The sequence below is a fragment of the Typopeltis vanoorti genome, chromosome 8 (assembly GCF_054136105.1).
Source record: "Typopeltis vanoorti isolate ZY-2024b chromosome 8, IOZ_Tvanoo_1.0, whole genome shotgun sequence".
Lineage (NCBI taxonomy): Eukaryota > Metazoa > Arthropoda > Arachnida > Uropygi > Thelyphonidae > Typopeltis > Typopeltis vanoorti.
Window position 1 is genome coordinate 50,049,767 of NC_143556.1, and position 18,530 is coordinate 50,068,296.

The following is an 18,530-nucleotide window of genomic DNA, read 5'->3' on the forward strand; positions in this document are numbered from 1 at the left end:
GGCTTTAAGGTTTTGTTTCTGTAATATTCTGTTTATTTTATCAGATATGTATGGAATGGTTACAGTTTTATTGTAGTCTGGTTTATTTTTGTTTTTAAGTGAGGTCTTGTGAAGAATTTTGTTGAGACTATTTTGGCTGTAGCCATTTTTTAGGAAGGCATTGCTGATAACTTTTAATTCATCTTTAAGTGTTTGTTCATTAGAGCAAATCTTCAAAGTCTCGTTTTTTGGTGTGTCAATGACACCTAGTTTTTGTGTTGGGTGGTGTTGGTGGTAGTAGGAGTTTATGTGTATATATTGGCCAGTATGTGTAGGTTTCTGGTAACAGTGAAGGAAAGCCTGCCAGAAGGAAGACATGTGACAAGCGTATCTAGACACAAAAGTGTGTTCTGCCTTTCAATCTTAATTGTGACTTGTACGTGTTTGTGTTATTTATGTGGCTGAGGAAAGTGTCTAATGTCTGGCAGCCATGGGCCAGATAGCAAAAACATCGTCAACGTATCCTTTCTTTTAGTGTCACACGGTGATCAGCATTCATTTTCAAAATTATGGATTTTACAACCGTGTTATAACTAACTCTTTTTATTATCCCGACGTTTCGATATTCATATCAAGATCATCTGGAGCATACACAAATATACAAGACAAGCTGAGTTACATTACAAACCGTAAGCTAGAGAAACAATGATTTGATCACATGTTATTCTATTGGCATGACCTCTAGTGAAAAAACGAAAAATAAAAATAAAAAATTTTAAAAAAATTAATAAATTACATCAAGCTAGATTTAATTTAAGATAACATGAATAAACATTTTTTCTTTTAGATAGTTTTCTTTCAGTAACAGTGATATCCTATTTTTAGTATTACAATTGTTATTTTTGATTTAGGATCCTGGATTTACTACAGTCCTGTTTATAGTTGTTCTTAGAGAGGAAGGTTCCGTGGGTCGAATATATGCCTTCCATATGCATGGGATTTTTAGACCTTCATTATTGTTCAGATTGGGGTGGTTGATAATGATCTCACAGGCTTCCTTAAATTTGCATTCATACCATGTTTTGGTGTGATGTAATGCTTTTCCAGTCAATTCTATGTAAGGTGTTCCAGGGCATGATCAGAAAGGCCAGCTTCACCATAATTATTATATTTAATGTCGTTTATGTTCTTTTTGTCTGATAGGAATTGTGCATCCTGTTTCTCCTATATATGGGTATGTTACAGGTGCAATGAATAAGGTATACTCTAGGGTGGGCCAGAGTGGGTCTTTGGATGAGTTGAATAAGCTTTTTAATTTTTTTAATTAAAAAAAAAAAACCAAAACACTATTTTTTTGGAAAGTATTGCTGATTACTTTAAATTCGTCTTTCAGTGCCTGTTCACTTGAGCAGATTTTCAGAGCCCTGTTTTTTAGTGTATTGATGACACCTAGTTTTTGTGTTGGGTGGTGGTGGTAGAAGTTTATGTGTATATATTGGCCAGTATGTGTCGGTTTTCGGTAAACCGTGAAAGAAAGATTGCCAGAAGGAAGACGTGTGACAAGTGTATCTAGAAACGGAAGTGTGTTCTGTTTTTTCAATCTCAATTGTGAACTGTATGCATTTGTGCTGTTTGTTTAGGTGGCTAAGGAATGTGTCTAGTGTCTGACGACCATGAGACCAGATCGCGAAAACATCGTTAATGTATCTAAGCCAGACCTCGGGTTTTAAAGGGGAAGAACCTAAAGCAAGTTGCTCAAATTGTTCCACGTAAAAGCTAGCAACAGGGAGGGGGGGGGGATAATGGCAAGCCCATGGCTGTGCCTTCTTTTTGTAAGTAGAAAGCATTTTGCCATACAAAATAACCAGAATGTAATACATGCGCAAAGAGCGCCGTGATATCTGGAGGGAATTTGTTCTGTAAAAGAAGGATTGTGTCATTGATTGGGACATTCGTAAAGAGGGCAGAGACATCAAAACTGACTAATAAATATTCTAGTGTAATGTCTTTGATGATGTTTATGAAGTGTTGTGTATTTTTCATACGGGAGGAGGAATGACCTATGAACTCGGGTGTTGCCGCTAATTTTTTGGCTAAGTGATAAGTCGGGCTATCTATCCCTTCAACAATAGGCCTTAGCGGTGTGTTTTCTTTGTGAATTTTCGGTAGTCCATAAATTCTTGGGGAATGAGCGTAGTGCGGAAATAGTTTTTTGACCGTATCTTTGGGCCACGTGGTAATTGACTTAAGTAGTTTCTCTGTTGGTTGGGTTGTAGTTAACTAATTGGTATGTGTTATTGTCCAAGAACAGCAGATTCATTTTTTTTTCTACGTAAGTGGTTCAGTTTAAAATAACGGTGGCACTTCCTTTATCTGCTCTAGTTATTACGATGTTTGGATTAGACTGTAGTGATTTCATCACTGTTACTTTGTGTTTGTTTAAGTTGCTTGTTATTGTTTTGTTATGATTTAAAATGTTGGTGGTTTCTAAATATATTTTTTCTGCTATTATTTGGGAGGAATCTTAGGCCTTTTTCAATATTACAAATAAATTCAAGTTTGTTTATCAATTTGGGTGCTATAGCATAATTTAAAACTTTGTTTAGTATCGAGATTTCATCTTTGTTTAAAGTGTGGTTGGATAGGTTAATGATGTTACTGTTACCTGTAGGCGATTGGTGGCTCCTGTTGTTTCTTGCTTCTGGTTGGTTGTTATTGTTCACTGTGGAGAAATTTGAACATGGTGGCTGGTTTTTTCGATCTTTTAGTCTTTGGAATTTGGAAATTAGGTTTTCTTCATTCGTTTGGAGGATGTGGTTTGCTGTGTTTTTCGTAATCTTTTACAGGATCATCCAGATATCTGCTTTTATGTAGTTTGAAAGTTCTGTTTTTTTTCTTTTGTAGCTGGTTTTGTGTAGCGGCCAAGTTCTTTCTGGTAGCTCGAATCTGTTCTCTTAGTGCTTTCTCCATGCGGAGGTATATTCGTTGCACCTTCTTTTTGTAGGTAGAAAGGTACATGTGCAAAGAGCGCTGTGATATCAGGAGGGAATTTATCCTGTAATAGATTGTGTCATTGATTGGAAGGAATATATTCGACCCACGGAACCTTCCTCTCTAAGAACAACTATAAACAGGAGTGTAGTAAATCCAGGATCCTAAATCAAAAATAATAATTGTAATAAAAATAGGATATCACTGTTACTGAAAGAAAACTATCTAAAAGAAAAAATGTTTATTCATGTTATCTTACATTAAATCTAGCTTGATGTAATTTATAAATAATTTTTTTTTTCACTAGAGGTCATGCCAGTAGAATAACATGTGATCAAATCATTGTTTCTCTAGCTTACGGTTTGTAATATAACTCAGCTTATCTTGTATATTTGTGTATGCTCCAGATGATGATCTTGATATGAAGATGGAAACGCCGGGATAATAAAAAGAGTTAGTTTATAAACACAGTTGTAAAATCCATAATTTCGAAAATGAATCATCAATGTATCTAAGCCAGACTTTGAGTTTTAAAGGAGAGGAATCTAGAGTACGTTGCTCAAAATATTCCATGTAAAAGTTAGCAATTGGGGTTGGGGGGGGGAATAATGGTGAACCCATGGCTGTCCCTTCTTTTTGTAGGTAGAAAGGTACATGTGCAAAGAGTGCTGTGATATTGGGGAGGGAATTTGTTCTGTAATAGAAGGATTGTGTCATTGATTGGGACATTTGTGAAGAGGTCAGAGACATCAAAACTGACCTCTTCACAAACGTCCCAATCAATGACACAATCCATCTATTACAGGACAAATTCCCTCCCGATATCACAGTGCTCTTTGCACATGTACCTTTCTACCTAATGTGTTTTTAATGTGTGCCTTAGATAAAATATAGCTTTGATGTAGTTATTTTATTTTATTTCATTTATTTATTTTAATTTAATTTTATTTTCACTAAAGGTCAGGCCAGTAGAACAACCGTTGATCACATCATTGTCTCTTTAGCGTACTGTGTTAAATGTAATATAGCTTGTCACTGTGTGTGTATATATGTGTGTGTGTGTGTACTCCAGATGATGATTTTAATATGAAGATCGAAATGTCGAGAAATTAAAATAATTATTTCTAACATGGTTGTAGAATCTGTAATTTGTCTAAAATGAATGCTGATCACAAGGTAACACTAAAGGAAAGGTTACCAACTCTGTCTGCAAAACACAAGATCACAGCAAAACTATTCCCATCATTTATCTTCAGGATACATAAGAAAAAACAGCTAAAGTTTTTTCATAAATATAACCTCCATGTCACTTTCAAACACACATTCTGCTAGTAACCATCATTCTCCTAAGGATCAGTTTTATAGTCTTGCACATCCTGGAGTGCATAAAGCACCTTGTGCTTGCAACTTAGCTTACTTTAGACAGACTGTTAGACCTGTTAATATTTATCTGGAACATAAAAGCTACATTCGCATTCATCTGTATGGCAGGTCAGGGCTGGCAGATAATGTTATGTATATTTCTTCACACAAGAATAAGTGGAAGAAGACAACTATACTGCATAGAAGTTGCTATAGGTCAAAGAGACTATCAGCTATGACGCACTCCCCTAACAATTTGATATAGAGGTGGTAGGATTTTTCTCTCAGAAATAAACTGTGGTTCTTCATCCTGCAAACCAGAAAAATAGCCAGAAGACTATACCCTATTTACTGACAATAATACACTCAACTCTCAATTTTAGTTGCTTTGGCATTGATCTCAAAATAACAACTCCCCTAACCTCAACATGTATGGATGCATTAATATGCCAGAGCTCTGGGAGAGTCTTTCTAAAATCACATTTATCGTAACTTATCCAAATCGATTACTTTCATCCATCAAGTAGAGGATACTTTGTTAGGACATCAGTACCTTTTCAGAATCTGATTTGATTTGTTTCTATAACAATCTAATTAGGTGCTGTGTGTGTGTGTGTGTGTGTGTGTGTGTGTGTGTGTGTGTGTGTGTGTGTGTGTGTGTGTGTGTGTGTGTGTGTGTGTTTACCACAGCTTAATTTGTGATCGGAGTTAGAAATCTAGAGAACAATTACTGCAAGATACAATAGGAAGGGAGAATTTAAAAGTGAATGGAAAAAGTATAGTGATGAAAGTGCAAGAAACTGTGAGTAAGAAGGTATTGTATGGATATTTAATGACAAGAGGAATACATAATGAGAAAGTGACAAAAGCAGGTTTCCTAAGTGCCAAGTTCAAGGATGTTAGTAAAGCTGTTAGTTTGCAGAGGGGAGAAGTAAAAAAAAAAAAAAAAGAGGATCGTTTAGGCCAGCATGAATGTGAAAGGTGAGAAACATGCAATGAAAGAAGATATAAAAGAGTTGCTAACAGAAGTGAAAAAAGAAGAGTGAGAAAGTAAAGTTTGTGAGTCTACTGCCTCAGTATGACAGGACTGAATTGAGAAGAAGGACTATGATTGCTAATGAGTCAATGAGTAGATTGTGCAGGAGAAATGATGTGCAGTTGATAAATGTATGGAGTGAATTTGATGGATGAAAGGAACTGTAATATGCCCAATGGACTGCATTTGAATCATCTGAATGATTAAAGTTAGATGTCTGGAAAGCTGTTGTTCGGCGTCATCAGATCATGGGGCAGAGAATGAAGTCAACTGTGGGTTCAGCCACAACTGAGATAAATGAATGTATGTATAGAAACTATTATGCAATGGCAGTTTCACATGTTTCAAATTTGAATGGGTTGGTAATGACATGATACAATGGTAACCGTGGTTCAAAAGTGATGTTGAAATGCATGCACACAAATGCCAGAGGTATCAGAAATAAAGGAGGAGTTTTTTTGGCATTGGTCAGCTTGACTTGGCCCAAAATTATAGGCATCAGCAAGACTTGGTTGGCAGAAAATGATATAGTTGTAGACACAGAATGGAAAGGATATTATATTTTCAGGAAAGGTAGCAGGAATATTAAAACAGATGATGTTGAACTCAAACATATCCAGAGCAAGTCTCCATGATTCTCTAATTAAATTGAATTATAGCTGTAACAAATTTCGAACAATCAGCAAAAAAAAAAAGAAAAAAGACCAAACTATGAAAATAGGTAAGAGCATAGAAACCTTCACTTGCATTGTCAATGGAGAATCTACAGAACAAGTAAAATTCAGCTCTTTAGGCACAAATTTTAGTGAAGATGGCAAATTAAATATGAAAAATAGAAAATAGAATAATCTAAGCTAGTGTGCTACACAACCCAATGAATAAATTTACATGGAATAAGAGAGAAAGTAGCCAAAAAAACTACCAAAGTAGCAATATACAAGGCAGTGTTAAAACCAATTTTAAGTTATGGATCTGAGAACTGGGTTAGAAATAAAGTGCTTATTGTTTTTGGAATCTGTCACAGCTCTAAAACATTCTGCTAAGTTAAATACAGGATGATTATAATTAAATTCATATTTCAAAAGGCTGTAGCTGGATAACTATTCAGCAAAATAAACACTTTTGATCACATGCTAAACACTGCACATTGTTACTTCATTTAAACAACTATAGTAGTTATTGTTCACAGCAACTAACCCATCTTATCTTTTTAGGATAGGGAAGAAAGTGGTTGTAAATATAGATAGAAAATGGTAGAATAAACGGACAGCAGATCTTCGCGAGAACTCAGAACTAAAACACAGTACAGATTAATAGAAGAAAAAAATACATTTTAATATAATAATTGAGTTTTGTTTAATTATTAAGCAAGTATTTTGCCTTGTTCACCAAGTCATATTCACAGGTATGAAGTTAAGAATACACTCAAAAGAAGGTCAACAAGTAAAGTAAGAAATAGTATACAAGTGGTCACAAGGTTACGGACAACCTGACTTACACTTTTCTGTACTTACAGATGAGCCCCCCCCCCCCAAGGCTCCCCATAAGGAGAATTAATAATTAAATATTTCAATTAATAATTTGGGAACTAGTTTCTTTTATGCATGTAAACAAACCTGTGCATCACTGCATTATTAAAGCAGCTCTTCCTGTTATTTGGAAGTCAAATTTAAGGGCCTGGGTAACACTTGAATTGTTTGAAGACTGGTTCTTGAACTATTTTATTCCTGTTGTGGAACATTATTGTTCGTAAAAGAAAATTCCCTTTAAAATTCTGCTTGTGAAACAGAATCAAATCCTGATTCTCCAGCACCAGGTCCATCCTATCTAACACTATCTCCATCATATTCCGATTAATGTTAGTCTACCTTCTTGCCTCAGAAATGCCCCTTCCAGTAAGCAAGACATTGATGCAACCTTTAATATTCTTTTTGGAAATTTCTTCTATCTAAACTTTTTTGTACACATTTGTTTTTATGTTCTCTGTTTGTTGAATTAAAAGAAAGAGCATAATAGTTGCTGTAACTTATTATTACAGTACAGGGGTATTGTTATTATTACTACAACGGTATTACACTATATTATTATTGCCACATATGAGCCATTATAGTACTGTTATTATTATTATCACATATGTGTTGTTCATCAGTGATCTGAGTTATACACAAATCCAACTTAAAGACGTTCTCAAGAACGTATTTTGTTCATAACCCGGGGACTGCCCATATACCACAATCTTAACTTGCATCCTTATGGACACAGTAAGAAAATATTGATTGTTAGAAAGATAATAATAATAATAGTTCTTTAGGTGGTAGAGTGAGACAGCAGTGTTTACAGGGTGATTATAATTAAAGTTCGCATTTTGAAAGGCTGTAAGTGGGTAACTACACAGCAGTACAATTTAATATTTAATACAATGATGTGTGCAGCAATGGAATTTTATTTTGCACAAAAACCAACTTTAGTTCTAAAAGCTGCCACTAAGGTGATACATGGTGCTGCAATACCATAGTGGGTAATTTTAAATGTCACAAAACGTAGGGTACACATGGCACATTGTGTGGTTGTACAACAACCACACAATGATATACACTGATATACTTCTCTATACGGCCCCTCTTTATATGGCTTTTCACTATAACAGCCTTGTGTAATTATGGCTAAGTTTCGATTTACGGCCTACAATTTTTCAATATATACAGCCAAAAAGTCGGGAAATCCCCTGTGTACGCCTTTTGTCATGTGTTCTAGGCCAGCTGCACCGCTTGCGCAGGAACGCTACTTGCGTCGTCTTGTAGTCGCGCAATCTTCGCATAGCACATAATTTATCCCCATCTTCTGTAAACGTGCTCATGAGTAGATGCATTTAGTGATTAGTTTAGTAAATTAAGTAAATCCTCAGTATCAAAAGTAGAAGTGTTTGTTTCTTCTTGCATTGTGTTTCAACTATAAACATTGTTGATAAGTACATAATATGCATTTGTATGTAAATGCATATTAAAGTGTTCAATAAATATATATGTATTCGTGTTGCTATAAAGTGTGTACATTATAACTGTTATTATTTTTTGTTTTTTAAATAGAATCCAGCATGTATTTGGGGGAAACATGAGCCCGAAACGTTCTTTAAATTTGGAGAGTGATGGAATTAAAAAAAGAAGCCGAAAATCTGTCTCACTAGAGACTAAACTAGATGTTTTGCATCGTATTGAAGCTTCTGAAAAAATTTTTTCTTTTAGGGTTACATGGTGATCAGCACTCATATTTGTAGATTTAGGGACCCAAAAACACACGTGTTGAACAGATTATTTTATTAATTACAAATAAAATAAAACTTGACGTTTCGACCTCTATATCGAGGTCATCATCGGAAGAATACAACTGTATACAGAATCAAGCTACATGCTCATGCTTTCTATACCAGTAAACTAAATCTACGTAGTTAATAAATCTTTTTTCTAGCCTGACCTCTAGTGATAAAAATGCCACTAGGGAGGTCACTACCCAAACCGGTCTGGGTAGTGACCTCCCTCCATAATGTAATAACAGCATACATTTCCTAGGAAATGTGTTTTTACATTATGGAAAATACCTAAGAATAGCGATCTGAACTTCCCCCACCTTTGCAACGAGTCGTCCGGTATTGTACTACGTACTAGGATCACTTGCATTTGCTAACGCTAGTGTCGCCGATACTTTATAGTTTACTATATTCGGCAAGAAACTCTCTGATTCCTATCTTTGAGTTTCTTATTCGGTTTTAAAACTATGTGGGATTTAATATCCCCTTAATTTAAGTAATGTTTTCATTGCCGAAATGAAGCTTATTAGCTCTTTATATTTAAGCACTTACTCATTTCGAACAAGGAATAAACATCCTACTTCAAAATGATCCTAATGAAGAACGCAGCACTAAAGTTTCTCGCGGCATTAACACAGTTATTAACTGCTACAAAGAATTGCAAAAAGAAAAGAAAAGGGACTCAATACAACAAACGTTGGACAAATTTTTTAAACCGGGTACTCAGACAATAACAGATGGTGACACGAACGAAGTGATGTCATGCAATTCGTCATCAGACTGATTTGAAAATTAAAAAAAAAACATTCATTTGTTATTTGTGTTTTATTTCATTTTATCAGTATTATAGAATTATATTTTTGTTTTTATTAATAACTAATGTAAACGATATTTTAAATGAAATAAAAAATGCATTTTCAACCAGAAACCCAATGATTTTCTATTTTTTTATAAAATTCGAACGGATCTTACCGAATTTATACAGCTTTATATGGAAATAAATGTTTCGTTATACAGCATTTTGCTTTACGGCCAACTTTCTAAGAACATATCTTGGCCGTATAGCGAGGTATGAGTGTACTGTACTCCATTGTCAGCAACATGCCGAAATTGCAAAATCGCATGCTCAACCACAGAACGTAGAGTTTCACTTGAAATATTGTGGCTATGCATGTAATGCTGGTCTTGAGGTCCACTAAGTTGTCTATATGTTCATGATAGATAGACATCTTTGAGATGTCCCACAGCCAAAAATCGCATGGGTTCAGATCCGGCAAGCGTACCACGTACAAAAATGGTGGCTGATAATTCTGTCCTTGGTAAAATGTGTCTGAAGCAACAGCTTGACGGCAGTGACAATGTGAAGAGGAGCACCATCCTGCATTAAAAACTGTTGAATCTAGGCACTGACACTGTTGAAATCACCTGATTGGCTAAGAGAGAGAGAGAGAGAGAGATGTATATAGCTGGCAATTAACAATGCAGGTAATGAGACCAGCAGGCCCCGAGCTTCTTGAAAAAAAAGAACGGTCTGATAATGAATTCCACTGTAAAACCACACCAAACAGTGGCCACTTTCTAGGTGAAAGTGAGCTTCGTCAGGCCAGAAAATGTTCTGGACTGACGCTGTCCATTTCAGTCTGAGCAAGAAAATGCAGGGCAAATGTTTCTCGTGCACCCTGGTCAGAATTAATCAAATGCTAAAAGTGGGAAATCTTGTAAGGATAACAGCACAGAATTTGCCTTATGATTTTGTGAACTATGCTTATGGGTTTGTCTAAACACCATGCAATACGCTGTGCAGTGCAGGGTTGAAAAGTCAAAAGTTGCCATACTTTCTTCCTCTAATGCTGTGGATACTTCCTCTGTCTACCATTCAATGGGCTTTCGTCTTCTTCCAGGTTTGACATCTAAGGAACCCGTCTCTTCAAATTTCTAGATCATTTTGTGTAAACAGTCATAGGACCCATTTTTAATCCCTTTAATGTTCTGAACTTTCGTAATGCTGTCAAGGCACAGCTGTTATTTTGGTAAAACAACTTCATGAGAGGTGTGAAATCTTTTGGTAATGGTGGCATTGTGCTTTAACACATTGTCTGCTCACAGGCAATGAAGTGATGCATTCCACAGATACCTGCTTTTATAGAAGCTTCTTTTGAATTCATTTGCATAAATGGCATGGTCGCAACATTCCATTACATACCAGGAGTATCACATGTAATGGACACGTATTGCCCTAGTGGCAACTTTTAGAACTAAAGTTGGTTTTTGTGCAAAATAAAATTCCATTGCTGCACACATCATGTAAGTTACTCATTTACAGCCTTTCGAAATGTGAACTTTAATTATAATCATCCTGTAAACACTGCTGTCTCATTCTACCAAAAGCCTGGAAGACTATTATTGAGTCTATCAGTCCAATAATCAATATTTTCTTACTGTGTCCATAGGGATGCAAGTTAAGATTGTTGTATTATGCTATTTCTTACTTTGCTTGTTGACCTTTTTTTTCTTCTTTTGAGTATATATTCTTAACTTCATACCTGAATATGACTTGGTGAACAAGGCAAAATACTTGCTTCATGATTAAATCAAGCCTAATTATTATCCTCAAATGTATTTTTTCTCCATTAAACTATATTGTGTTTTAGTTTTGAGTTCTTGTGTGTTGAGGCTTAAATGCTGTGAGGATCTCAATGTTGGAGGTTTAGGGGAATATTTTCAGCACTGGAAAAAGATTAAAACAAATTTTAATGCTTCCAATATTTTGTCTCAGTCACTGAGACATTTTCAGAGATTACAAATAATTTTTGTAATAGCATACTCTAATACAATACAATACTAAGTGAAACATGTGGGTGACTCCTCTCTAGGTGGCGTGCCTTCTATGGTCATTTGTAGGTGGCCTAGGATGTAATGTGGGATCTCTGATAATTAATGTTTCCTAAATTTTGGGAAGTTTTATGCAACCATATTTATTTAAATTCAGTTGATTTCTGAGTGCCGAGCTAATACACACTTTTGACCTTTAAAACTCTCTTAAATAAAATACAATGTACATGCCTAAATCTCTAGGCACATGAATACTTATTAATGTATAGTAACAAGCTCATTTTCATTTTAGTCTGACATGTACTAAAGTCCTAGTATAATTCTCATTAATCCCTTCAACTGTTCAGTAATTGAGCAATGATTACAGTTACATATGATTTGAATTGACACGAGTTTTTACAGTACCTTTTGACTTGGGTCTTCTACACTGGTCTTTACCCTTTTCCGATTGTACCTTCCTAGGACAAACGCTTCTATAACTTATCACTCCTAAGTTCTTTTGGCACTAAGATGGGCTTTCATAATCTTTACCTCACATGCTTCAATTAAGGACATACATAGGATCATCAATTCTATGGCTGTGAAACTCACCACATGGGCACTGACTTCTTTATAGATTTTTCCTTCTCTCGTTACGATCACTGGATGATGAAACACACAATAGGAACATGGAATCGGAATCCCACATACTTTGTTTCCTTATTGTGTCGGACGGTGAAAACTCCTAACCTGTCACTCAGGAAAACCGTGTGAGACCTATACGAAGACTCGTGAAGAAAACTCTGAGGGGAAAAAAAAAGCCCCATGGGGGAGGGTTCCTAACCTTTTTTATATGATGACCCCTACCGGCACCTTCTTCAATTTCTCCCCCCCCCTTTACTGGAGTCGATTTCACTGACCAATTAGAGTGGTGTTTTTCTGGCAAAACATCATGCAGTCCATGGGCGCGACTGACACATGACGAAGTCTCAATTCGGGAATTATGACCTTGAGCTTTAGTTTTTGTTTAAGCTAACCTCTATGTCATCTATACTAAATTAATCCCCTTTCCAAAATTTTCTAAGAATTAACTCGAATCTTTAATCTCTTATTTCGAGTGTAAAAACTAGCCTCTCACATACAAAATCCTATGACTAATCTTCTTTGCTTTACTTAACCTTATTTTATCATATCATAACTGTAATAAAATTCCCTTCTTTTTTTTATTTAGTTCAACAAACAATTTCAGCTATATTTTTCACTTGGATGCAAGCATATTTTTCTTTCTTTTAATTTTTTGTATTGGCTCTTTCAAAAGCTCTTAACAATATCTGCTTAGGAACAAGTTTGCTTACTTAGTTATCTATACAGGGTTTTTATTTCTTCTCTTGTTACATCATGATAACTGAAATTTTCACATTCCCAAGTTATCAGGGTGTAACACTCGGCCACCTACAAATGTCCATAGAGGGCGCAACACCTAGAGAGGACTTTCACTTTGTATTGTATCGGAATGTATTGTTACAAAAGTTATTTGTAATCCCTAAATGTCTCAGTGACTGAGATGAAATATTGAAAGCATTAAAATTAGTTTTAATCCTTTTTCTAGTGCTGAAAATATTGAATGTGTTGTTACAAAAGTTATCTGTAATCCCTAAATGTCTCAGTGATTGAGACGAAATATTGAAGCATTAAAATTAGTTTTAATCCTTTTTCCAGTGCTGAAAATATTCCATTAAACATCCAACATGATGTTCTGAGTTCTCACAAAGTTCTGCTGTCTGCTAGTTCCCATCAACTAACCCCCATCTTAACAGATGGGTTAGTTAATGTGAACAATGACTACTATGGTTGTTTAAGTGACATAACTATGTACAGTGTTTAGCATGTGACCAAAAGCAGAGTGGGGTATGAACCAGCATTAGACGTCAGTATGACTACTTAGGATAAGTATCTCATTTGAGAAGCAATGATTCTTTACTTATGTGAAGGTGTACTACTATTTAATTTCAATTTGGAATAATGTTCAATACATTGTGTGTTATTATGTCATGAGCCAATATGTAACATTTTAAGGTAAACTCAGCATAGTGACACTAAGATATTATGAATACACTTATTCGGATATTTGGTGTCAATTTTTCAGTACCATGCATATTTTTGGATAACACTGTTATTAATGTTTTTTTTTTTTTAATTTCATAAATGTTCACAATATTAAGGTTCCACTATTATATATTTCCTTAGAATTGAAATATTATTAAAATATTATTATTATTATTACTTCATCAGCCATTAGTGAAAGTTCATTGCTATCATATGCTTCATAATCATAGAGAACCCTTGCTTTTTTCTTGTCATTGGGTAGAGTAGATTCTATGGGTGGAGCTGATGGACTTCCAGGGGATGTGGGATATAAATTCTGAAAAGAGTTGGCCCGGCCACCACTAGCAAGTGCTACTGATGTACTGCAGGAAAGAAAGAAAGAAATCCATGACAAAAAATACACATTTACTAAACATCTTTTATTTTATGAAACTCATAAAACACATTTTTTAATTAAAAAAAAAAACGAAAAAACTAGTTGACAAGTAAAAAACTTCTAAAAGCAATTAGATATAAGATGTGATTAAAATATTTCTGGACTTACTAACTAGATGAACTGCTACATCTAGTACAAAGTTCTTAGAATAGAGTCCATTGGATCATTTACTATTTATTTCAAGGTCATAGCTTGTATTATTGAGAAGTAATACATTGTGAAGTGTGACCTTGTGCACTGTGCACATAATGATTTACATTTCATCACAAAATGAAAATTTCAAAGAACAGCAGTGTGTGTGTGAATCAAGCAGTTTTGAACTGGTAAATGCCACAGAAACTTTCAAAATGTTAAAAATTGTTTATAAAAGGGAAAGACAGAACTCAAATAGTCCACAGTTCTAAAGTAATGGCACCTGTTGGTGATAATGAACACTGGAACATCTATTAACGAGCAAATTTTGAACCAATATTTCTATTCAAATATTCCATATCGTCATCACAAAATGCCTGCATATTTTGTGATGACAACACTTAAATAGTCTTGAGGAGCTGAAAAATCACTTGAGTAGTCATGCACTAGAGATATGTTTTTCTATTATGACAATGTTTCTAATCACACTACAATCAGCTTGAATTATTGGCCAAAAATGAACAATTGTTTGATGCACTCTCTAGATTTGGTATAAGCAGCAACTTTTTTATTTTTGAAAATGCAAGTTGTCAGTGAAATGAAGATCAGATGACACAATTTTAAAAAATAAGTTATACTTTACAAGTTCAATGCTAAGGACTACTCTAATTAGTTTTCAATCATAAGAAACAGCACAGAAAGGGCCATTAACTTATAAACACAATACAGAAAATTTTTGATCACACCTCAATCCAAACAACATCATATGCTGTTTTCATTTCGTAAAACTATCTCTACAGAACCGAAAGTGGGAACCAATTATAAATTATAATTTTGAATAAGCTGATCTCATCCAGAGGTAGCAGGGTTTTTGATTTCACATACAGACACATCAGCTGTGAGAACAAACATAATTTACAGACAAAAAATACTCGTGTGGCAGTGTTGTAACTGGAGAATTAAGTAGTAGGTGACATTGTGAGATGTAGGTAGCAGAGTAGAGTAGAATGCCCTCCCATGATAAGTCCTTGGAGGCATCATGTAATAATAATAAGTACCTAATGCCAATCAATGAGAAATTATTTAACATATTAAAACAATTATTACTACAAAATTATCAGTTCATTCCCTTTATAATCAAAGATGATAAAGGTGACATGAAAACTGAAGATAAGGATATTCTAGATGTCTGGAGTAATTACTTTGAAAGACTGTTAAGCATACCAAGCAGCGATAGAACCATACTAGAAAATTTTCAACAGGAATGCAAAGAGGAGTACTTATCAATACTTGAGGTAGAAAAAGCTGTCAAAAACTTGAAATGTGGAAGGGCAGCTGGAGTAGATGATATTCGACCAGAAATGCCTAAATATGAAGGTATAAGGTTTTTGCAGTGGCTGCATTGCAGAATTCAGAGTGCCTGGTCAGAAGGTCAAATTGATGATGATTGGAGCAGAGCTCTCATAAAAAGGGAATAAAGCTGAATATGAGAATTACAGAGGAGTTTCTCTACTAAGTGTTCCAGGTAAGATTTATGTAAGCATACTTGAAAAGAGGTTGAGAAATTGTGGAAGAGAAACTTGGAGAAGAACAAGTTGGGTTCAGGCCAAATAGAGGTTGTCAAGATTTCACTTTAAGACAAATAGTTGAGAAATCGTGGAAATATGATAAGGATCTGTACTTGAGCTTTGTAAATCTGGAAAAGGCATGCGACAAGGTGCCCAGAGAAAAGCTTTTCTAAATACTTCAATTATATCAGATGAATGAAACTTTATACAGAGCAATACACAGTCTATATTTAAGTTGTCAGTCAGCAGTTAGAATTGAAGGAAATACAGGAAGATGGTTTAATGTAAAATCAGGGGTAATACAAGAATGCACAAGAATTCATCAGCTATATAGATCACATTATGAAAGAAAGTGGCATTAGCCCTGATATAAGAATTGGAGATGCCAAACTTAACTCATCAATGGCAGAATCATATTAAAAATGAAGATATTATAATTACGGGCAGCTCCAAGGAGTCCTTAGACTCATCGAGGGAGGCCCAACATCATGTCAAGAACAACTATTCAACATTCACACAGTATCTATCATACTTCATCTTGAACTCATTTACAGTCATTGCACCTACAACAGGCTCTGGTAGCTTATTCCACTCATTTACCACTCTCCAAGTAAAAAAACCTCTTATAGAAACCCTTCAGTAATTTGAATGTCTGAATCATATCACCCCTTTTCTGCCTATCAACCAATTTCTGCAGCCCACAAATCTTCAACCTGTTCTCATAAGGTTCATTCCATAGTTCTGCTATTATCTTGGTCACTTGTCTCTGGATCCTCTCCACCTCCTCCCAATCGAGAAGAAACCCTAGCACCCATATTTGGGCACAGTAGTCTATATGGGGTCTTATCAAGGCTCGATACAGAGGAACAATAACCTGTTTAGAAAGGAACTTGACATTATTAGCATTAAAGAATGTGTAAACAGAGCTAATGTAAGGTGTACCACAACTTTAGAATACATATCAGCAGATTGATGATGATGAACAATTGCTGCAAAAATTAGAGATAACAATCATAATTGTGAAGAATGGGTGACATTAACTTAGAAACACAATACAGAAAATTTTTGATAACTTCTCAGTCTAAGTGACAATCTTTAATTTTAACATCCATGCTTTTGAAATAATCAACAACAACATTCACTGTTCGATAATAAGGTTTTGCATTTAAATTCATTAAAATTTAGTTACTTAAATATAAAGAGCTAATAAGCTTCATTTCGGCAAATTCTTAAATATAAAGAGCTTATTAGCTCTTTATATTTAAGTAACTTAATGGTTGCACCTGTTTGGAAACTCGTACAGCAGAGTATATAAGTTCTTTTCGCTAAACACTTTGGTATCAATTTGGTCTAGCTACTCATGATGAAGCCTCAAAAAAGGCTGAAACTGGTCTGGGTTGTGACCTCCCACTATAATGTAATAACAGCATACATTTCCTAGGAAATGTGTTTTTACATTATGGAAAATACCTAAGAATAGCGATCAGAACTTCACCACCTTTGCTACGAGTTGTCCGGTATTGTACTACGAACTAGGGTCACTTGCATTGGCTAACGCTAGTGTCACCGATACTTTATAGTTTTCTATATCGGCATGAAACTCTCTGATTCCAATCTTTGAGTTTCTTATTCGGTTTTAAAACAATGTGGGATTTAATATCCCCTTAATTTAAATTAAAATTTAGATTAATTTTGCATATATAAGAACATGTTTTTCTCGTGAAAAGGCTTAGACGTTGGTTATGCATTTTTACTAAATAGCATAAGGAAATTACAACGTATACTAGGATATACATTATAATAAATTTTAATACACTTCCGATATTTCGGCAACGTCACGTTGCCATTTTCACAGCAACTTAAAAACAAGACACGTGCACGCAAGCACAACAAACAGTAAATGAGGACGAAGCAGGATGCTATTCTTTCTCCTAAAAGTCCTGATGGTGCCCCCCCAGCAGGCAATGTTAGTATTCTTGGGCGATTTGGCTGAAGGTCTTCTGATGTAGGTTTCCCAAATTTGGGGCAGTTCTCATGAAACCAAATTTGTTGAGGTTGGATTGTTTCTTAGGGCTGAGGTTGATTCCATGAAAAGCCTTTCGTATTTGAATTTACTAAGGTGTATTATTGTGGCTTTCTTCCACCGTATTCTACGGCGGGTATCCAGTGCATGGTCTGCAAGACCAGAGTGGCTGTATTGGCAAAACCGGATGTAGTCCTTGTGTTCTGAAATTCTGATATTAGCTGTCCTGCCTGTTTGGCCAAAGTAGGACAGCTTACAGCCCCAAGGGAACTGGTATACATCAGATAGGTCTGGGGGGGGGGGACGTTGGTCTTTAGTAGAGCGGATAAGGGATGCCAATTTTTTATATGACCTGTAACAAAAAGTTAAGTCATGTTTTTTTAGGATTTTTGTAATTTTTTCCGAGGTGCCTCGGATATAAGGTATGGTGATGGATTTAGAGTAATCCTTGTTGTGAGGGGGGTTGTGGTTTATTGGTTTCAATATTTCTTGGATTTTTTTGAGGGGGGGGGTAGCCATTGGCTGAGAAAGTGTTGAGAATGTGGTTTAGTTCTGTGGTTAGGGCATTGTCATTTGAACAGATAAGTTTAGCCCTGTTGTGTAGTAGTGTCTTAATGACTCCATATTGTTGTGAGGGAGGGTGGTGGGATTGTTGGTGAATGTATCTGCCTGTATGGGTGGGTTTTCTATAGACTGAGAAAACCAAGGTTCCATCAGGCTGGTGGGTGACCAGTGTGTCTAAGAAAGGAAGGCAGTTGTTTTTTTCTTCTTCCAGGGTGAAT

The 18,530-nt window shown here is 35.3% G+C and overlaps 1 protein-coding gene across 4 annotated transcripts in view; it reads right to left on the minus strand.

Annotated features, from left to right (window-relative positions):
• The window catches only part of EndoB (SH3 domain containing GRB2 like, endophilin-B), a 277,611-nt gene that overhangs the window by 16,350 nt on the left and 242,731 nt on the right, over window positions 1-18,530 (minus strand). For all 4 annotated transcript variants that reach the window (XM_090397228.1, XM_090397230.1, XM_090397229.1 and 1 more), the window contains one exon: window positions 13,768-13,951. In XM_090397228.1, coding sequence (XP_090253354.1) covers window positions 13,768-13,951 — 184 coding nt within the window. The remainder of the gene's footprint in view (window positions 1-13,767; window positions 13,952-18,530) is intronic.